Below are 22,833 nucleotides of genomic sequence, written 5' to 3'. Positions count from 1 at the left end.
CCTTTGTTTTAAGACATTGAGTTGATGTCCATTTAGCTTTACACGTTACATAGAATCAATGCAAAATATAATTAATGTGTGGAACGTAGCATACCCTACTGCTATGCCTACAATGCCAGGAAATTCGTATGCTGAAAGAGAAATAGGAAAACGGATCAAAAGAATTTTACTCTGTGTGGGTCTCTAGTTCAACATACGAGTCGAGTGGTACGCACTACGACTTTTTTTTTTGCCCCTTTGCAGCTGCCGTAGAGTGATCTGCTGACTGATCACGTGATTAATAGTGTAGTACATGTCAATAATAGGAAAAAGACATGTGATGTCACCGAGTTATGGAGCCCGTCTTTAAAGTTCCAGTTTAGGAGAGCTGGGAACCTACAGATTGTACTGTTTTCCTGCCGAGACTGCTGCCCTATGAAGGCGTGAAAGGTGCCTGTCACCGAGTTTGCATGGCCGTTTCTTTCGTGGCTGTTGATGGTCGGTCTGCTTTATGTGTCATTATTGTCTGCGCAATTTGGCGCCTCCTGATGCTTCATCTCACTTCATTTCCACTAGCATTTAACTTCCGTGTGTTCGGCATCACATGTCGTGTTAATTGTCTTGTTAATGTTGTCGGAGCCTGCTCCATCCAAACATTTGCAATAGAGAATGCTTGTGGGGTTGTATTCCTTATAAAACAGTTTTCTTGTAGTCCCCCTTGTCATCTGTGCTGTTAAAAGACAATTTCTGTCTGTGCACCCAACGCGTAACATCTACTTCTCCGTTGTGGAAGTGGGGACGTCGGGAAGCTTAATTTGCGAAACTGCTTAACGTATTTTACTTCTTTTTATAAGTTACGAAAACGCGAAACCTTTATTTAATACATCCAAATTTGCGGGTTGAACTTTAAACATATGATGTTAAAACTTAACCCAGCAGATCCTGCTGAATAGGGCGTTTTTAATGTCATGGTTAGTTATATTTTCCCTCTTTCTTTCTTCTGTGTTTGTACCTTTACAGTATACATGTTAGACGGTTCATTTAATTTTGACTGGACTGGAAGTGAAATGGTGCATCATGGCAGGGCAGTAAATGTGAACGCTTTTCATTCTTTTGGCAGGATGTCAGCTCCCCCTGGTGGCGAGGCCACACTTGTACAGAGTCTGGCGACACTGCTGAGGAACTCTGGTAACTCTTCACATGCTGTACACCTTTTGTTTTTCTTGGATTCACTGCTTATTGGTCATCAGGCAGCATGACATTTTGGTCTCTTTCTCATGACCTGGCATATGGGCATCATTGGTTTGGATCGGTGGGTGGACATGTATGTGATGTCACAGGTTAAACTCCCTGTGAAAAGGTCCTGTGAAAACACCCTGCATTTTAACTTGTATTTGTTACCCTCCTGTGTCCTTGTCACCAAGGCGACTCAGTGCTGGATGGGACCAGCACGCTGACGCTGAAAGTGACCCACCTGCAGCAGTTGACGCGTCTCTTCGAGCGCTACCTACTGTCACGGACGCACCAACATGGCTTCCTGGCCCTGCCATCACACCCGGCCGACACCTCCTCCCTGTTGCAGCTGCAGCTCCTCTTCGACATCCTGCAGAAGACGGTTTCCCTCAAGGTGCGAGCATATGCGCCAAAGTGCTAAATAAAGCATCAGATATCCTTAACCTGCTTGTAGAAGCTTTTTAGCCAGCTTACACATCTGTGTGCATTTATCTGTTTCTGCAGATGGATATTTTAGTAAAACAATTAAGTTTCTCTGTACTAAGGTACAGTAACTTCTGCAGCTTGTGAAAACTGTACCAGCAATCCCAGTAAAATCATTCAAAAGTAAATCATCACAGACTCCTGGCTTATGGTAGTCAATCCCTGCTTTTGGGAGGGTTTGTTGCAAATATTTTCACCATTGTTTCTCACAGGGGTTTGATGGGAATAGTGGTTTTTGGATAATTGCCTCGTAGGTGGGAATGTTTAACTCTCTCTTTGTCCTTTGTCTTCTCCCTGGTCTGAACGTAGCTGATTCACCCTCCTGGCCCTAGGTTGCAGTCTGTGGTGAAGATCTTCCCTTTCAAGTCCCTCAGGTGCTTGGAGGTAAGGCCTCAGCCCAGCTGCAGGTGTTAAAAAGTACTGGGTTTCACTCTGCACCTGGGTGGAATCTCTAACATCAAAATCGTCTCTATTGTTAGCTTTACATGAAAGATCTTTGCCAGTTTCAGGTGCCTGTAGACGCGGAGGCTGACACACTTCCATTGTGCCTGGCCTAATACCTGTTTGAATGCGTGTGTATGTTTATGTGCTCACCTGCACTCTAACGCAGTGTATGTCTGATATCCCAGCTGAAGCGTGTGCCCCCGCACAGTCTGGAGGGCCTCAGAGCAGTCTACTCCCAATTGGAGGTCTTTATGTGCTCAAAGAGCATCAGCTCCCTGGAGGTAGGTCCATATGGGGCGTGTACAAGGCCCTCCCAGCTACTAATAATTTTATATGGCCTCAGCAGTGGTGAGACCTTCACTGTCGTCATAATTAGTGTACCACACCCAGCCTCTGCTCCGTCAGAGGATGCTTTGGAGGGTAGCGAATATTTAATCTGTCAGAGTCTTCTGCTGCTGGTAACGTTCTCATGTGTCTGTGTGCGTGTCCGTGTTCCCAGGAGCTCCTCTCCCTCTGCGGAGGGGACCTCAGCTCTGCTATGCCCTGGTTGGAGCTGCACACTCTCAACTTCAGCTACAACTCCGTCGTAAGCCTCGACGAATCTCTGGTAAGATTAGGAGGTGTTCCTGAGCATCTGTCGGAACCCATATCTGCCCTGCCAGCCTCATGGTAGCTATGAGCTGCAGGCTGCTGCCGGGTCTTCCTCAATGCCACTGTGTGATGTGATGTCTTCATCGCACTCTGCTTTGCCATCCAGAGTTTGCTCAATGTCCTGAAGTCCTTGGACCTGAGCCACAACAAGATACAGGACTGCAGTAAGTTCCTCCTGGTAAGCTCCTGCACCCCCTCTCATCCTCCATCCCAGGAGTGTTTCTGCTAAATAGATGAGTGGTAATGACAGTGATGTCAGCACAGCATTCCTGTGAAAACTCCACCCCACTGTCAGCTACTTGGCTGGGTGAGTCAGGAACTGACCACTGCTTCAAACCACCGTGAAATGAACACATCCCTCTGACACTTGATGTCACACTGTGAAATGTGAAATGAAAATTATTTGGGGCAAGATGTACATTTTTCTTGATATAAAAGGTCACTGCACCTTAACAAATTCTTATTGTTAGCCACACTGCCTCCTGCTGGCAGGAATCCAAAATTTGCTTCTCATTGTGTGATCATGGCTCTCCTTTATTCTGCAGCCTCTCAGTGAACTGGAGCACCTGAACCTGGGATACAACTTCCTGCAGAGGATGCCCTTGTTGGGTCTGGGTGGCCGTGCCCGGCTTGTCACACTGATCCTCAGGAACAATGAGCTGGAGACCATCAATGGTGAGGCTGCACCCCAGAACTATCACTAGAGGGAGCCACCGTGTCATCACCACAGGTGTAAAACTTGCAATTCAGCCCCTTTGTCGCTTTTTCCTGCTTCCATCATCTCTCCAGAACTTTCGCTTCATTCCACCTGGTGAAGTCAATTTCCCCTAAATCCATCCATCCATGTAACACTGTTTGTCTGCAGGGGTGGAGCAGCTCTCTAGCCTGCAGCATCTGGACCTGGCATACAACCTGCTGCTGGAGCACTCCCAGCTCGCACCCTTATCGCTCCTGCACTGCCTCAGCATGGTGAGCCCCTTGTAGCAGAATGGGATACTGTGGCTGCAGATTTTCTCTTTTGTTTACACATTGGCGCACACATATATGACAGTGCTGTGATTAACTGTCTGTATAGAGTGCATTTCCTGTTCCCAGCTGCTCAACAAGGCTCCCTAACTGGACCCTGTTGACTGTCTGCCTCAGCTCCAGCTGGAAGGGAACCCTCTGTACTTCCACAGAAGCCACAGGACCAGCACGGTGAAACACCTCTCCCCAAAGGCGGCGCTGAGCAGGGTAAGGGTCTCTCTCCTCCATCAGACCTCAACCTTTCACATTCTAAGCCAGCAGGGGGCATAGCGGATGAAGAAGTGGACAGAATCGGGGGCCTAGAATGAAACTTTGTGAGTGAAGTAATAATAGTAATAATTGATCATTTCCCCACAGCGATCAATAAAGTCTTTTTATGCCTCCCCCAGCTTGCTCTCCATAGGTGAGAGCAAGCTGGCCACGAAGGACAGCCACCTGTTGTGGTGCCCAAGGAGCTGGGGGTTAAGGGCCTTGCTCAAGGACACAGATGTTCCAAAGCCCTAACCCTTCTGATCTGACCTGCTGAGCTACACACTGTATTGTCCCTAGTCTGTTCACTGACTGACTTCTACTTGTGTTTCAAAGCTTGACATCATTGAGATCCTGGCCATATGTGCCGACTTGGCCAGGGCAATTGGGTACAGCATCTGTTTCAGTAGACAGAAATGTGCTGGAATGTGGTTAGCAGGGCCCCTTGAAGTTGCCTTTGCATGGCCCACAATAACTTATTCTCTATCTCTTCTACAGTTCAAACTGGACGGCAGCTTCCTGACATCCTCTGAGCTGGCTGTGAGTATTGGGAAGTTGGGCTTTGCTCTGAGATCAGCGTTAACACCTCATTGGCTCCAAAACTCAGAGTCATTCTTCTTTTAAGGTTCTGCCCAAGTCAGGGCAGTTGATTGGACAACTGGGGCAGACCATGCCTCCAGTTGCCATAGTGCCCGAGCGGGGGGCCACAGAAGTTTCCAGCGGAGGTGGGGACATGAGTGACAGCCTCTCTGTGAGTGAACCGGGGGTGACACGGTTACCAAAAAAGAAATCCAAGGTGAGCCCCCCCCGTGTCAGTGCTGCCACCTCCAGTTGGCTCCGTTGTACTTGGTGCTTAGGGGGCTGCTCCTGTGTCACAGAACAGGGTGCGTGTGAGGAGAGCTAGCATTTCTGAGCCAAGTGACACAGACCATGAGTCCAAGGCCATGGTCATCCGGCACGGTGAGTAGTACTGCTGACGGATAGTAGGTGGCATATTGCCTAAAGGCTGGTTCATACTTATCCGCACAAGCGCAACATTCGCATATGAACTCTGCGTATGCGTTCATGGAAATGTTCATACTTCTCTGGTCAAGCCACATACACATGTGCATAACGTGTTGTATTTATATTTTATATTAATAATAATAATAATAATATCAAATATTATTCTGATATCCCATGTACACATACCATAGCAGTGAGGTTTGTGTCCCTTTCTCTAGGTTTTACAAGTTCAGAGAGCCGGCTCACAGGGTTGCCAACTTTGTTCAACTAGCTTGTGTGAGTTTTTAAAATCAAGACATGTCTGCTCTCACATACACATGTATTTACATTTATGTAGCAGTTGTATTACTTTGTAAATACTATAGGTTATGTGAACTACCCCAATACTCGTCAAAAGCATCTATGTCATCTAAAGTGGACCCTAGCAAATTTGAGTCCGCTGCACAGACACAAATTTGGAGTGCAGTGGGCGTTTGTCCATGGAGGCACACATTGACATCAAACGCATCATAAATGTCTGAGTGGACATGTCCCCTAGTACGCGTACGGAGAAGTATGAACCAGCCTTAAGAATTGTGATCAAATGGCTGCAGCTTTAGCAGAGCTTCAATACTAGTGAGCTTTTAGGCATTACAATTGTGCTGTATAAAAGACGCTGGTCAATTGGATAAACACTGCAGTAATGATGTGGAGACTGTTTCATATCACAGACATCGTGCTCCACCACCAGAAGGAAATCGAGAGGATGGACGTGTTCCGTGAGCAGCTGGGTGAAGACTGGCTGCGCTATCAGCACCACCTGGATGTGGTGCTGGTGAGGCAGACAGATCCAGCCTCTGGGGCGCTGGCTGTCAATGGCCACTGTGTCCTCAACTCTACCCACATCACGGGCCATGCTGTAGCCCCCTCTGACAGTCTCCCCACCCCCTTGCTCCCTCCTGAGCCCAGAGAAACTGGGTCTGACCCGGAGACAGAGTCTACACTTCAGTGGCCTGGCTGCAGCCCTGGGGAAGGGGAGTCCACCCTGGAGACCAGCCTGAGGGTCCCGACAGTCGTGGGTGTTGAGGCTGCCCCAGAGGAGGAGGAGCTTGGAGGTTAGGGTTCCCTGTACACTTTGCTGAAGGCGCCATTAAGAAAAAGAGACTAACAGGTGCCGCTGTTTTTGAGTTTAACCTCAGCCTTTTCCTCAGTGGACCAGTGTCTTCCCCTGCTGGTTGGAGTGATTTTGGACTCAGCGGGGAAACCGGATGACAGGAAGTTGCCCTGCCCACTGTTCCTGCGGGTCAAACCAGGTCACCTGCTTGAGGTGGATATGCACAGCGGAGCTGTTCTGGTCCGACTGGAGCTGGACAGCCTGAGGGACGTCACCACCTCCGAGGCCGTGTGGGCGGACAAGGTCAGAGGTCATGCTGCTCTTATCCTCTGTGTTGACGTCATGTCCCTGTGGTAGATAATAAATACCCCCTGCCCCCCCCACTAGGTAGGAGAGCGCACGCTGCCTTCGCTGCACCTGAACTTCAGCTACATCAGCCGCATGCGGCGTAAACGGCAGTATGTGCTGCTAGATGACAACCCCCAGGTGGCACTACAGGTGAGGACCTTGTACTTCTGTGCTGTGACTGAAGGCTAGACACCTTGGGTGCTTTTCCACTGCACCAAGTATCGTACTTTTGGTATGATACTTTCAGTACTTTCGCTTTTCTATTGACTTCCGGTTGAGTACCAGCACCGAAAGTGCCAAACCAGCTGGCATACTTCTTTGGTACTTTGTTGTTTTGGGGAGGGTCTTAAAATGCTTTCTTTGTCGATTTGGTTATGCAAATAGCCTGCTGCTGAAACACAATACAAACGCCGCCTTGAAAACAGAAAATAATGATAAATGAAGCGTGCTGTCCTAGTGATGTGATTTTGTTGCAATAAATATTGGGGGTCTTTATAAAACAAAAAAGGATTTAATATATTTCTCCCAAATGCGTCTTCGAGTGATTTAAATGGCAAGGATGAAAATGATTACGATTGTCTTGGAGAACGCATGCAGCACTCCTACACAAGCAGCGGAGGTAAACGTTAAACTGATTTTAAAACATCTATCAAAGGAATAATAATTTAAATTGCAAATTTTAATGTCTGTACAGAATTGAAAGTAAGAAAAAGGCTTATTTTAATATAGCTGACTAGTGACGTAAAATTGCATGTGCATAACATGCGATGCTGGTATTAATTTTGCACATCACCAAGCCGTATAATATACTACAGCCATTTTTCAAAAAATCAGTACAAAATACCCGCCTCGACTTGTGATGTCATTTGGTGTCGGTACCAATTTTTACACCAGTGGAAAACCAACACCTTGAAGTACCATACCAAAAGTACGGTACCTGGCACGGTGGAAGAACGCCTCTTGTTGAGTGATCTGTTTCTCACCTGCCCCCACCCTCCAGTGCACTTTATCTGGAGTGAGCTTCAGAAATTTCCATAAGGAAGTGTGTTTGCTTGCCTCATTTGCAGAATTGGGTCCAAACCCATAATTAAACCTTGGTATGTTGGGTCATGTCTGGCTGGGCTTTGCCTGTGTTTCACCTGGCGCTCCTTAAAACTCATACCCTGACCCCAACACAGGCGCTGGTTGACATCCTGTCACATGTTGCTGAGGACAACGGGCGCCAGGCAGCGGAACAGCTGCTGGGTACCCCCCTGCAGTGTCTGAGGTGTCAAGCTGAGTTCCTCCATCGGGGGCGTTGCCAGGACCAGGAGCTCGAAGACACGGAAGCAGGACGGGACTCAGCTGGTGAGGAGGCAGGGCCAAGGGAGACAGGGGCACTGGCAGCAGGGGTGAAGAGTGTCATGGAGTGGTGCCTCTCGTGAAAAACCACTCAAACCCACAAATCCCATGTGGTCCAGCCCAGTTTGCCCATTCAGACAGGCATTAACTGTATGGTAAGGTTCCTCTGTTAATGTGTCAAAGGTGCTACTATCCTAATCAGCCACCAGAGGGCACCGTTGTTTCCCTAACGTACCTTTGGATGACTGGCAGTGTTGCGTGAATGGCTTCCTAACCACTGTCCATATGTGGTTATGAAGGCTGATCCTCTCCTGAAACACGCCCTCTCTTGCTTTCTCCTGTAATCTAAACCGTTCAAAGTGATTCAAGTTGTTTTCAGTAGTTGAGTACGGAAGTGGAAACTGTGATTTGTGGTCTAACGAATGGTAACACGAGTTGCCTTCATGACAGCGAAGCAGGAATGTCTGGTGTGACGCCGGAAGTTTGGCACAATTTCACATCTTAGCAACAACCCAAACCCGACAAGCTCAGACATGGCCCCTGACTGGAGGTTCTGCAAAGAATCTGAATTGGTCACGCTGGCATCTGGGGACAGGTGGTCCCTGGAACAGCCTGACTGTGATGCTGAGTGTGCCTGCGTGTGGCTCTGTAATCACACAGTACTGTGTTTTGGCAGGCCGTGTTTACAGAGAGCTAATTTTTCATTCTAAAAACAGACCATTTCTATCAGACGTGAAGTATAACTACAGGATGATATCTCCTGGGATTTGAACCAGACAACTTTTAGCCTTGATGTAGTGTTTTCTCCCCAAAGGAGATGCCTTGGCCTGCCCAAAATGTGGCAGTGATCACGTGGTGCAGCGAGCTGTTTGTCAGGGGCCCTCCACCAGCACTCCCGGCCTGTGCTTGAGCGAGGCAGATAATGCCGTCCCGAGCTTCACCTTTGAGGATGGGGCCGTCGCCTCCAGCACTCTGGTAATGCTGCCCAGCTCTTCCTTTCAGGACTTTAGCCATGTGAGGGTGACCACTGAGGATTTAAAGAGAATCTCAGGTGTATTTTAGAAATTTCTAGCAATTAAATGGACTAAATAGGCAGTTTAGGGAGATAGATGGGAGTGGGGGGGGGGTTGAAGCGCACCCTTCTGTTTTCTGTTTGTTTCTGTTCTGTTTAGTTTCATTCCTACTTAGCATGGCTGCCCCTCTTGACTAGCTGCCCCCCTCAATGCCTGCAGAACCCAAAGGCTGAGGCCCTCAGCAGCACAAGCCCCCCGCGGACAACGCAGGAGCAAACAGCAGAGGAGAAATCTCAGCTCACTGAGACATTCCTTACTGCCAGGAGCAGCACCTGTCTGGGATCAGAGGGGCTACAGGCCTTCCACACCCCCAACAGGTTGCACGTGGAAGTGGCCCCTCCCTCAGCCCACGGCAGGGAATTGGACTTTGCGACCAGCTTGAGTTATAGCTACAGCACGCCCCGGCTCGCGCCAAACGCCACCCCCCCTGCTGAGGGGTCCAGCCCAGGTTGGTTCACCGAGGGTGAGGGCGTCTAGGTCTGAATGGCATGGAGTTCTGATCAACCTCTGGCCCTAAACACATGGATCAGAATGTTAACTTGTTTCCATTGAAAGCAGAAGAAAGTAAGTTAATTCTTACCCCAAAGGGGTAGAATGAGGTCCCTTCCCCAATGTGCCCTGCATACCTTCAGGGGGCTCGGTCCCCCACTGATCTGCGTCACACTTTTGCACCTAGGGGTTTTGGTACCATGCTGTCAATCAGTCCAGCTGCTCCTGTTACCCTGACTGGTGCTTTGGGCCCACATGGCTTCCATACAGAAGCGCCCCCCTGCTGGTGGTTTCACAGTCTGTCCTCAGAGGCAAGGCCCCTTTGATGTGGTCTGCCCATCATTAATCAGGCAGAGGGCTCCTCCTGGCTCTGACATAGCTGGTCCTCTTTAATTTAGCGATTTGTTTTGCCACTGAGGAGGGCCAGGACCCAGCGACCCTGTGATGCTGTCACCCTGCATCATGTTGTGCCGTCCGCCAGGGATTGTTGCCCTTGCCAGGTTGAGGATTTTCCAGGCTTGTCTAAATAAACTTCTTTCCCTCGTTTCTCCACTTCATGGCAAATTTTTGCTTGTGCTTTTTTTTAGACTGCAAATTAACCGTCCATTAAGTCTGTAAAAATATTACTGGCTGACATTTTAGTGCCACTTTTGCTCGTTAATTTCTGTTTTTGTGTTTTTTTTTTTTAATGGATGCCTGTAGATTTATGGTGTTTGAGAGAGGGAGTCACACTGGCCGTCAGCTCCGCATTAAGGCCCCGCATTAGTCCCACAGGGCTAGAATCACTGATTATGGCATGTGCAGTGTATTAGGGATAACCTGCCCACATCAGTGGCTTCTGACTGATCCCCGCAGCCCAGATTGACCTGCTCTCTGAGGACTTTGAGGCTGTGGATCACCGGCTGAAGCTCTACCTAGACATGGAGGTGTTTGAGGAGGACTCAGAGGAGCTTCGCTGTTTCCTCAAGGTAAGGCGGTGTCGGCATGGCATAAGGAGGGCTCCTCACCCACTGTCCGCACTTACTTCCAGAGTGATTCACCATTCCCACCATTTATGCAGGGAGATCTTTGAACGGGGTGGTACCTTGTGCCCAACGCTGTAGTCCCTTCTGGGATTTCATCAATATGTCCTTAACCATGTTGCCCAACCCTGCTCCTGGAGATCTACCATCCTGCAAGGCTTAGGTGCAGCCCTAATTTAACCCACTTGATACCGTTATTCTGTCCCTTCAGTAATATCTTGGTACATACTGTAGCTGACTCTAATACTGAGATCCCCATTGTTAACACCTATGTCTATTTTTATTTACTGCATATATTCTTTTCTGTTTAATTAGCAGTTATTTAGTCAAAATGGCCATTTAAGGCTACAGTAGAAGGGTCCCTCCTAGTCAGTAATGAATGCTGTGTTTTCTAGTTCCCAAGCTGGGATGTAAACCACAGAGGCTGCTACTGACATCTGGCTCCTCTGGAGTTTACCTGGTTGCCCCCCGACCTTAACCCCCCTACCACCCCCCCCACCAGATGTCGGTGGTGAGGTCTGGCCAGGCCGAGGAGTTTGCATCCCTCCTGGTGGTGTCAGACCAGCGCTTCTACTTCCTGGAGATCACCTCAGAAATGCAGTGAGTCTCACCGCCTTCTGGACATGGAATCAGGATGGAGACCTGGTTAAATCACAAGCGCAGAAGCCTGCTGCTTACCTGCTGTGATTTGTCGCGTCAAACACATTCCTTAATCCTGCTCAGCTGGTTGGTGACGAGTCTGACGAAAAAAAAAAAAAAGTATAAAGCTGTAAGCGATCACTGTCGCATGTCGAAACACATCCACGTTCAGCGGCATGTCGAAACAGCCTCCACTTTCACAACATCTGTGCAACCTGTTCTCAGCTTCCTCTTCCTGTATAACTTTTAATAAAGACACTTTTATTTCATTTTCATCCCTCCTTGGAGATCTCGTCTCTCTGTCTGTCTCTGCCAGCCTGCCTGTGTGTCCTGTTTTTTGGAATGGTTTTAGTGCTGTTGAAACCGTCACAAACAGGATGATGTGTCCCAATTCTTAGGGTGAAAGATGTTTTGGGTGAATTCAATACTGACACAGTGAAGCAGTCCTTCTCCTAATTAAAGGACTTGTACTGGACATTTTGCTTCAATGAAAGAACATGTTGATGTTACTCTTCAGCCTGGTTGTGATCTGGAATCTCTTAGCCTGTGCTACCTTATTCAGTTGAACATGTCCTTCCATGACCTGAAGTGAAACACTGCTTTATTTATGAGTCTCAACAAGCCTCCTTCACCCAGAGATGCTGTTGTGAATGTCAGCCTCAAACAAGCCAAACAAAGGCTCAGCGGGCCAGTGTGTCCTGACCCCTGTCCTCTCCCCTTTGCAGAGGCCAGCCGTCTGATTGGCTGAAGAAGAGGAAGCACCACCGTGTGGCTGACCTCTGCTACTTGGAGGTGGGCCTGGGCTCTCAGAGCTTGCACATGCAGTTCGAGGATGGAGGTCCCGCATCCTACACCCTGCTGGTGCGCCATAACACACGCTGCAAGCGGTTCTTTAACCTTCTCACAGGTATGCCGGAGAGTTGCCCACAATCGCCCAGAGCATGTCACCAACACAGCCCTTTTCTCACCTGCATGGTACATGCGCACAAGACCCCCCCCCCCCACCCCCCCCCCCATCTTTCCAGGCGTGCCTCTGGCTGCCCTGTGCATGTCTGTCTGTTCAGGCTTGCCCAAGCAACATGTTTGGGAACACCCTAATCACCCTGGGAGCCTCCCGCCCCTTGGTGCAACTCTGGCCCCCTGATTGGGGCGGGGTGGGGGGGTGAACAGGTCCTGGCGAGAATACATCAGCCACAGTGGGCTTGGCCTGGCTGGGGCGCTCTGCCAGCTTGAGGGTGTGTGTTCTCAGCCATTTATGGCCTGTCTCTCTCCAGGGTCAAACTGTTCTGGGCAGGGGCTCAGGCCTGCCGTCTGGTCTGTGGGATTTGGAGGGCCAGCAGAATCCCGTAACCAGGCTGCTTTGGGATGACTTGGATCCGCTTTTGTTTGTAACTGATTTGAGGCCCTTGGCTTTCTGCTTCATACCGCAGAGCATGTTCCTCCAGCAGAGCAATGTCCAGGGAGCGCAGCTGGCCCTATCTCTCAGGGTTTCACACAAATATCCACTGGGCTTTTGTGCCATCGGGCTCTGCTGCATGCCACAAAATGTGGGCTGTCTGTGTTGGAGCACATCTCGGATGCCTGCTTCGTCTTGCCTGGTGCTACCTCTGCCCCCTGGATCTGTTTTGTAGCCTTGAAGGAGCATATTTACCCAGCTTTCTTATTATTGAGTGGCTGCTGCATGTTTCTTCCTGGGAGGAACCGGCAGTCAGTGATCACTGTAGCTAAACATCTCCCCCTGGCTGCACTGGTTTTACGCAACACAGAACAGACGTTGGCCACCCCCCCAGGTCCAAAGTGGCAGGTTCTGCTATTTGCCAGCACTGCAGTCACAGGCCAGAAGGGGGTGGGGTCTGCACCCTCTCCAGGCCTCAGCTGCACACCTCAGAGGGGTATCTGCTAGATCTGGATTTCATTTCCTCTTGTGGGAAGGTGGTGGTACACAGCTGAACCGCTGACCCTGACCTCTGAGATGCTCCTGGATCTCCACATAGTTCTGCTTGGTGTCAGAGAGCATTCAGGTGTTTATAAATCAAGAGGAACTCGTACTGCGTCATTTAAAAAAAAAAAAAGAAAAAAAACCCAAGACACAAGAGCCTGCACTGGCCCAAAGCAGACTTTTTACCAGTCGGGGTTTTCGGGGGGGGGTGCATTCTGAGACTATCTGCTTCACCATGGTGGGGAACATCAGGGTTCACATCTGGGGGGGCTTCGGTTTCAGGGAAGGAGAACAAGCTCAGGTTTATTGAGAAGGGTGCCCACTGACTCTGTGGCCAGGGAAGCTGCTCTGGAAATAAGCAAATCTGCCCGGTGTCCTTTACCTCAACCCGAGAAACAAGTGATGTCCACAAATTCTGTGCTTGGGATGGGGTTACTGTCCTTTTCGCTGTGACAGTGATTGTCGACTCATTACGTTACGCGAGCATTTTGCCAGGAAAGTTTGGTGAAACTGAAAACTGAGCTGGTTTAGCTCTGGGAAAGCCTGCCTTTGGGTGGAAGTCTGTTTTTTTCCATGAGGGCGCATCCCTGCTGCAGTGAGTGAATGAGCAGATGGTGCGAACGGCATATCTACCATCATGACATTGGCAGCACTACTGTCATGAATCTGCTCATTTTAGCTTATTTTAACACCCTTATAAATGTAGAATTTTTGCAAACTCTGAAAAATGCCTGAGGATATGTTTTATTGATATGTAATACACACCCCCCATCAGGCATCGCCCGGGAGTTGGCCTCCGAGTGTGACAGCCATCTGCGCTCCATCTCCACTTCGCGACTGCACCCCAAGCACCCCCTCTGGTATGTCCAGCCCGCCCCCCTCTGTTCTGTGTGTCGCATGTTGCCCTCTGATCTGTTATTTCAAGGGATGGTCACACAGCTTGTGTCTGTCAGGCGGCTGCCTAGCTCTGGACCTTTTTACGGTTAAAGATGAACACTGATGTTGGAGAGGTTGTGGAGAGCACTGGAAGCAGCTAAGCATGCCTAGAGGGCCCAGCAAGCCGCTCTTTAATTTCTCTCATGACTGGTGTCTCTAACCAGAGCTTAACCCTTTTCAGCTATAATTAGGGCCTGGCCACTCTGTCCAGCTCCAGGACCTGCAGGAATGACTAGACCAGTGTCCTCGTCATCTCTGCGTATGGTCCCTGTTGTGCCCTGGGTGTGAGAGTGGGTGGGCAGGGAGGCTCCGGGCCAGATATTTGGGGAAATGCAGTGATTTAAAAAGGGTAAATTCGGCAATGAAAGATTATATCATGAGTCAGGTAGATTGAGCCCTTCTCTGTTTCCTTTTCCGATAGCGATCACCTTATGGCTGTGCGTTCCCCTCCTTTAAACGAAATAAACCACACCTAGCTTAAGTATGTCAGCTCAGCTTAACCCTCTGGGGTCTAGGGGTAGGAAACACACTTTCACTGACTGGGGCATGATCACACATTTCTTCAAATATCATAAACTTAATTCATGGCAAATAAATTATTTCTTATATATTTGTTTTGCCATTACACTCATCTTTATTTTAATATATATTGTAAATATGTCAGATTTTTGTTAAGTTTGAAATTTGACATCAAATTATAGACATTGCAAAATGCAGTTTGGAACACTTGCAGAAACATTATAAAAGTACATAGTAAGCAATGCTGGCAGTTTGTTTTGATCCCAGATATCTGATCACCAAAGTCTTGGCTACATGAAGATGACTAAATGGTGTAGATGCAACATTCATTTGGATAAATAAATAAGAAAAACCTAAGTCATGTCACTATTTCTGGCTCCTTTCATTGAATATGTAGCAACTTTCATGTGTATGAATGAGCCATTGTCACCTGGCCACGTCCCCAACCCCCTTTTATGGCGCTGAAGGGGATGTATCTGGATCGCGTTTCACCATTGCGCTGTTAATCAAATTACCATGCGAATGCGATTTGAATACGTGCTAATGCGGCTATTTAGAATGTGAATAGCGATCTTCGGGTGAGAGCGGTACTACACGCCCCCGATGCAGGTAAAACAAAGTAAGATGACATGGTTTAATTTTTTCCCAATTTAACCTAATTAAAAAAACTTTAATACTTCCGACAATGGACGTTTTGAAAAGAACACAGATTACGGATTTAGCCAGCGTTTTTTTTCATGATTCTACTAAGATTTCAGCGAGATATAAACTGAAATAGACGCGAAAAGTACGCGATGTCGCCGACGACATACTCGACCCCAGAGAGTTAAACTGATGACTATTACAAGAAAACCAAGAACAAATAGCATTGTCGTGTAGTGTGGTGATGGACATGGTGAGCTTAATGTCGCCCTCTTCTGCATCCCCCCCCCCCCCCCCCCAGGTCTCTGGTGTATGACACCAGCTCCTCTGATGGTGTGGAAGACTTCCAGCTGCACTTCTTCTACCTGCTGGCCTTTGTGCAACGAGGTATTGACCAACCCCGTTGTGAAGTTGTGAAATTCAGTGTGAAACATCTTGTGAAACTGTGCCAAATCAAACCTTTTTTTTTTTTTTTACCTCCCAGACGGCCATTTTACCCCAGTGACAGTGCTAGCCACTGAGGATACTCTCTACCTGCTAAAGGAAGACCACCAATGGAGCAAGAGCCCGCCTAGCTCCTCATCCAATGAGATCACACCTTTCCATGGAGAAAAGGTCATAGTTCAGGAGAGTCAGCCAGTCAGTTGTGTCAGCTCCATCCATCTGTTCTCCTGTGACCCTTTCCGCATTGACATCAACCTTTATGATGAGGTGGGTCTATTATCCTCAAAGTGTAGGAAACCTTGTGATGCTCATAGATATGCTGAATCGTTCACTGCATTTAGAAGATGAGCAACAAACATGGAACAGTTCCAATAAAATTATATGGTAACCCCTTAGGGCTTAAACAGGAAGTGTCAGTGTCAGGTGTGAGACGGCCCTGGCCCCCCGCCCTTCTACTCCTTCTCTGACCCATGACATTTACTTGCCTAGATGCTGCAGGTACAGAAGACATGGGCTCTGAAGACTGAGAGCGAGGACCTGGCCCAGGGCCTGGTGGACTGGGTCAAGGCCCACTGGGAAGCCATGTTTGGAGTCAAGCTGATCACGAACATCATAGAGTCCGGAATATGACACGCCACTGCTTCCAACCCAGAACGATGGCTGGACCGGAGGGTCCATGTGATGCCTCCAAAGGGAAAAGCTCTTTTGATTCTTCTAAGATTACCCAGGATGCCCTCTTCTGCCCCCCCCTTCCAGGCCTCCAAAGATCTCCTCACGCTGTGTTCCCTCCTGCTTCTCATTTTATTTTTATATTTTTTTCTGATGTTTAAAAAATTTGGCACAAATGATGGAAAGTATTTTTTTTTTGGTTTTGGTAGATTTGTTCTGGTTACACTGTGCAGAGGGAGGGAATGTCTTTGTTTATACGAGCCAGACTCCAATCAGAGCTGTGCAAAATTTGATGACTGTTTTTAGTGATCAGGGGTGTGCGTGAGTCTTGCTCTTCCAGCAGACAGCTCACTCGGAGGTCCAAGAGCAGTTCTTTGTCCAGCACTAGGCCCCACAGTCCACTGGGTAGGCTTAAGGCTTATCCATCCAAATATACTTCCTCGGCTGAGCATGAGTGTCAGAGACTCTTAAAAGGGCAGTGAAACAAATATTTGTGTTTGTGGTTATCTTGTACACAGAAGACAGCAGCAATAAAGAAACACATTAGCGTGTAAAAACAGAAAGTTCCTGCTGCGGTGTGCCGGGGACGTGGCTGGGGAGCCGCAGACAGCTTGTGTCAGGATACCAGGCTGGGATGGGCACCGTGGGCAATCGCTGGCAGTTCAACTCGACCACCCTCTCAAACTGAGAATCTTCATGTTTAGTGTAAGAGTGGATGCCATATGGAGCGTGCTGCTCTGAGCCGTGGAGTCCCATCTGATAGCCGGATTCCACAGGAGTGCGTCAGGGGGCTTGGCCTTCACCCTTAACCCTGGGTCACAGGACACTGTAGATAGTGAATGGATGAGTTTCGGAAATGCAAGATTATAATAGGTATTTATTCTACCATGTGTGTCATCTGCCTTGTTGTCTGTAAGCTGATGTGTGGGAAAAGGTGCAGATTTTATTTGAGAAGGAAATCCATTGTTCTCATTCTATATGATGCTTTTGTGTGAATCGTAATGTAAAAATGGACGTAGTGCTCTTCGGTCAGTAAAATAAAATGTAAACACGCCATTGCAAGTCCTAGCTTCTCTTTAGGGTGGACTAGATGCCCCCCCCCCCCACAGATGGGATTTATTAGATGTTCTGCTTAAACCCCGGATCAGGGCCGGATCCACCCTCGCCTTCCTTGCTTCCTGAAGTATGAATGATGCATTCTGCGGTGCTCTTTGTAGCATGCTCATGCAGGAGCGCACTTTCTTCAGACACCTCAGTGCATAATGAACAAGCTCTTCCTGTTCCTGGAGGCTTTGTGCTGTGGTACATCAGAATCTCAGAAGGGCCACAGACCCCATCATCCTGACCATGCGGGGGTGGCATGATGACACGGTGGCCTTGGTCGGCTGACTCATTCATCCCAGCTCGAGGATGCCATCTCATGTGCTTGGCAGGCTCTCACTGTGTGTGCTCTGTTCCTCCTTAGTTGTGTTCAAAATAATAGTAGTCCAACATCACTAACCAGATCAATCACTGTTTTTGGTAGAAATTATATTTCTACATGGCAAATAATTTACTAGTAGGTGTAGTAGAGTAATGGAATACCAACAGACCCAACAGTCACGACATGCATGCTGCTGATTCTGTGTAATTGAATCATTCATTGAAAGGGGCGTGTTCAAAATAATAGCAGTGTGAAGTTCAATTGGTGAGGTCATTCGTTCTGTGAAAAACCAGGTGCCAATTATGGACCTTTTTTAAGGAAGGAAGGCAGCATGTACATGCTGGTTATAGTGCATTTCTCTCTGAAATTCTAAGTAAAATGGGTCGCTCCAGACGTTCAGAAGAACAGCGTAGCTTGAATAAAAAGTTGATTGGAGAGGGGAAAACATAAAGAAGTGCAGAAAATGACAGGCTGGTCAGTTAAAATGATTGTAAATGCTTTAAAATGGCAACCAAAACCTGAAAGACGTGGAAGAAAATGGAAAACTGCCATTCGAATGGATCGAAGAATAGCCAAGATGGCAAAGATTCAGCCAATGATCAGCTCCAGGAAGATCAAAGAAGGGTAAAGTTACCTGTGAGTACTGTTTCAATTAGAAGACGCCTATGTGAAGTCAAGCTATTGGCAAGAAGCCCCCGCAAAATCCCATTGCTGAAAAAAAGACACATGCTGAAGAGGTTATAATTTGCCAAAGAACACATTGACTGACTGGCCTAGAGTGAAACACCGCAACATTTTGTGGACTGATGAAAGCAAGATTGTTCTTTTTGTGTCTAGGGGCCCCAGACAGTTTGTCAGATGACCCCCAAACACTGAATTCAAGCCACAGTACACTGTGAAGACAATGAAGTATGGTGGCACAAGCATCATGATATGGGGATGTTTCTCATACTACGGTGGCAGGCCTATTTATCGCAAACCAGGGATCATGGATCAGTTTGAATACCTCAAAATACTTGAAGAGGTCATGTTGCCTTATGCCAAAGAGGAAATGCCCTTGAAATTGGGTGTTTCAACAAGACAACGACCCCAAACACACCAGTAAACGAGCAAAATCTTGGTTCCTGAGTGTCAGATTGACGTTATGGAGTGGCCAGCCCAATCCCTGGACCTTAATCCAATAGAAAACTTGTGGGGTGACATCAAAAATGGTTAAAAACAGTGGTTATACAACTAAATATTAGTTCAATGATTCAAATGAAAGCAAAATCTTACAGGTCATACAGTGAATCTTTGAGTTTGTAAAGAATAATGTGGACACTGCTATTTTTTTGAACAGCCTAATATTCCCGTTCCTTCACATTCTGTAAAGGAATAACACAAATGTGATGAATTTCTCTTCTTGTTTTGATTTGGAATAGAATTTGTAGTGTTCTCAATGCATTTGCTTGTATCGAAATAAAAACTATTATAAGGATTTTCAACTTTATTCAACTTTTTTAGACACACTGCTATTATTCTGAACACAACTGAATATTTTTTATTCATAGATGATCCATCTTCCAGATGTGTGTCCTGTGCAAGGCCAGGGGGGCCCTGCAGCCCATCCCAGGAGACCTGTGGATAAATCGGTGTGTCCGTGTATGTGTGTGTGTGTGTGGATTAGGTTTATATTACATCGTGGAGACCAAATGTCCCCCACAATGTAATAAAAACCTGTTCTTTTGATGTCGTGAGGACCATTTTTCAGGTACCCACAAAAATCTGCGAATGCAATCAAAAAACTAAAAATGCCAAAAGTTTCATATTTTGTTTGGTTAGTTATGATTAAGGTTAAGGTTAAGGCTGGGAGGTGGTTAAGGTTGTCATGTTGGAATTAGAGTTTTCCCCATAGGAATGAATGGTGAGTCCCTACAAAGATATAATTACAAACCTGTTTGTGTGTGTGTGTGTGTGTGTGTGTGTGTGTGTGTGTGGGCGTGTGGGCGCGCACGCGCGCTCTGGGCAGCCATCCCTGCCTGCCTGTCTGCCAGAGTTTGACCACGTGATGTATAGTCTCAGTGAATGGAGGCCCTACATGCCAAATGAACCTGAGGGTCGTTGCAACACGCAGGTACACATGGTAACGGGCACTTTCACTTCAAAATGGGTCACTGAAGGTGTCGCTCCAGTCAGAGGTTTGGGAAATAATATCTCTTATATTTCCATAGATACATTTTCTATTCTGGCTGAATACTGTGTACTTGTGTAATTCTCCAGAAGAATGGAGAACATTCTCTTCCAGGAAGGCCAAACCCTGAAGGTCGTCAGTAAGCAGTAGCAGCAGTAAGGATGATATGCAGAGCTGCATCCATGCATGCACACGGACATGCACACATGAGGAAAGACACCAGTATTTCATTCAGGGTGAAAAGGCATCTCGCAGCACATGGAAATAGAAGGCAGAGGACATTTTGAAAAGGAGGGAAAAGGCACCATGTAAAGCTGGACCACAAGTGGGCTCAGGAGCAGTGAATGCCAGGAGATTGTCAGTGACTCAAAAGATCTTCCTGATTTGTTCTCCTCTGGACCCGTGACCAATGGGAGACCAAATATCATTTGCTTCTTATCATAGGCCAAACCTCAAACATCTCGTCTGGGCCACTTAAAAAGGTCTCCAGGACCTTTTTCAAACTGAAGTCAGTATTTCCTGAATAAGAAGCTTTTCCAAACCAACATGACAGTTTTTTTTTTTAAATCTTGGAAAAATGGAAAAGCACTTTATACTTACACACTGTTTATAGTATAACTGCATCAGCTGCTCCCTTGAAGTAGATAATTTAAAAAAAAAAAACACTTTGGGAGGGAAATTCAAAAGCTGCTGGATGTATTTAGTGTTAGAAGTATTTAATGTGAAACCTATTTCCATACTGTTTGGGGTGGGGCATGTTGTCTGTATAAATGGAAAATATGATTCCCATCCCACGGCCCCTGGTTACTCCCCAGAGCTTATGTACCACCATGAAGCTGTGTTAGTCCTTTATCTTTAAGTTCAGCTAAAATTGCACAACAATGTCTAGAGTCAGACAGCCAATCTTGTTGCTGGGCAACATTTTGTAATTCTTAAAAAAAACTGTGTGAAAGGGAAAGTGTGACTGGAAAGGGTGACTGTACAGCGGGTTCAGTAAGAGTCATTCCTGCCAGTGGTAACTGACATGAGCAGATTTTCCTTCTCCTCCTACACTTGGATGCTGTACCTGCTGTTGCTTCAGCCCCATGCAGTTGCTCAGGCAGTGGCTAGAGGTTATGCTCTGGGTTAATATAAGGCTGGTAGTGGTTCTCTACAGTTCTACAGCAAAGCATTACTAATTAATGCTTGTTTGCTAACTGCTTAGGAGATGTGTTGCCTTCCATGCAGAAAGGAGTTTATTTTGTGAAGCACAGAGCATAAAGCAGGGAGACAGCCTGGATGGAATACCAATCCATTATAGGACAGTCACTATGAGCCACTTAAAGGTGTCAGTCTGTCTAAGTGCATGTTTTTGGACTTCAGGAGGAAATCGACACAAATAGCTAATCAAACTGGTTTCTCAGCACCTTGTTCCTGTATTAATTAGCACCAGGCTGCCTCATTGGGTTTGAGAATAATCAGTTAATTTCACCTTGCATGGGACAGTGAATACAGCACCAACAGTGCAATCATTCATTCTGACTGTACTAAAAATGGGCAGAACATGGTTTCCATACCTGTGCAAGACCTTTACAGTAACTACCCACTAGAGTTCAATGCCTGTAATATTTAGGAAGGAGGTCTTCCAGCAGAGTACAACAACAACAACAACAAATTTATTTTTGTATAGCGCATTATCACAACATTACATCGTCTCAAAGCGCTTTACAGCATCCCCACCCAAAGCTCCCAGTGAGTAAGCCATAGGCGACAGTGGCAAGGAAAAACTCCCTAGAAGGAAGAAACCTTGGGAGGGACCAGATTCAAAGGGGGAGCCCATCCTCCAGGGGCCGGCAGGGAGAGTCAAATACAGTAAATTTTGAGACACAAACGGGGAGCAGGGGGAAGATGGCAAGCCGGTCCAATCGCCAGGCAACCAGAAGGCAGGGAGCGGGTCATACAATGACACAGGAAGAACGGCAAGCTGGATGCACGGACGTCATTGGTAGAGGCGACGTCACATGTAGCAGGGTGTGCTGGACATCTTGATAGATTGAGGTCTCCAGGCAGCACCCCCCAGGAGAAGTAGGGGAAATAAAATATGCAATTAGTGAAAGTAGGGGAGACTATAGGCAGTGCCAAAAGTTAGATGAGTGCAATATGAAGTGCAATGCTCCGGCAGATATGGCTATGGCAGCATAAGTAGGAGGGAGAGGCAGGTGGGAATGCAGGCATGGGGAGTCTCTGAAATGACAGCACTCCAATCCCACAAGCGATTGTGAAGCTAGAGTGACAGCACTGTCAATTCAGTTTATCCAAAGCCAATGGCACCGATCCCCACCCAGCTCTACACCTCACACTATAGATATAACTGGGAGTGAGAAGTTAGCTAGAGCTAGAACTAGTGTCCCTATAAGCTAAACTAAATAGGTGTGTTTTTAGTCTAGACTTGAATATTGAGAGTGAGCCTAAAATCCGCACATCCGGTGGAAGACCATTCCACAGCTGAGGAGCTCTATAGGAGAAAGCTCTGCAGCCTGCCGTAGCTCTTTCTACCCTAGGTACTAACAGATATCCCGCACCTTGAGAACGAAGCAAGCGCGGGGGGTTGTATGAGGTCAACAGATCACTAAGGTATTCTGGTGCAAGGCCATTCAGTGCTTTATAAGTTAATAGCAGTATTTTATAGTCAATCCGAGACTTAACTGGTAACCAATGAAGGGAGGATAAGACTGGTGTAATGTGATCAAATTTTTTAGTGTTTGTGAGAACTCTGGCTGCTGCATTCTGTACCAGCTGAAGTTTATGTAAGGATCAAGATGGACAACCAGAAAGGAGGGCATTACAGTAGTCCAATCTGGAAGTTACAAAGGCATGTATTAATTTTTCTGCATCACAAAGTGAGAGCATCTTACGAAGCTTGGCTATGTTCCGCAGATGATAAAACGCAGTTCTAGTAATACTTTTTATGTGAGCATCAAAACATAGATCTGAATCAACTAGAAGACCAAGATTTCTATCCACCGTGTTAGGTTGT

The 22,833-nt window shown here is 47.2% G+C and overlaps 1 protein-coding gene across 1 annotated transcript; it reads left to right on the top strand.

The window, feature by feature from the left end:
• The first annotated feature begins 270 nt into the window (after positions 1-270).
• On the top strand, positions 271-17,278 carry stk11ip (serine/threonine kinase 11 interacting protein). Its single transcript, XM_023810102.2, has 26 exons — positions 271-429; positions 1,100-1,167; positions 1,404-1,606; positions 2,005-2,079; positions 2,325-2,420; positions 2,639-2,746; positions 2,897-2,968; positions 3,336-3,465; positions 3,656-3,759; positions 3,934-4,023; positions 4,564-4,605; positions 4,691-4,861; positions 4,944-5,025; positions 5,781-6,164; positions 6,261-6,466; positions 6,551-6,661; positions 7,690-7,858; positions 8,667-8,827; positions 9,085-9,373; positions 10,270-10,382; positions 10,939-11,036; positions 11,801-11,982; positions 13,790-13,874; positions 15,413-15,498; positions 15,596-15,822; positions 16,045-17,278. Exons 2-26 carry the CDS (start codon positions 1,101-1,103, stop codon positions 16,183-16,185), a joined length of 3,492 nt encoding a protein of 1,163 aa, XP_023665870.2. The 5' UTR covers positions 271-429; position 1,100; the 3' UTR covers positions 16,186-17,278.
• The last annotated feature ends 5,555 nt before the right edge of the window (positions 17,279-22,833 follow it).

The sequence above is a fragment of the Paramormyrops kingsleyae genome, chromosome 1 (genome assembly GCF_048594095.1).
Source record: "Paramormyrops kingsleyae isolate MSU_618 chromosome 1, PKINGS_0.4, whole genome shotgun sequence".
Classification (NCBI taxonomy): domain Eukaryota; kingdom Metazoa; phylum Chordata; class Actinopteri; order Osteoglossiformes; family Mormyridae; genus Paramormyrops; species Paramormyrops kingsleyae.
Note: the sequence above shows the minus strand (reverse complement) of the source record. Positions and strands in the feature narration are given on the sequence as shown.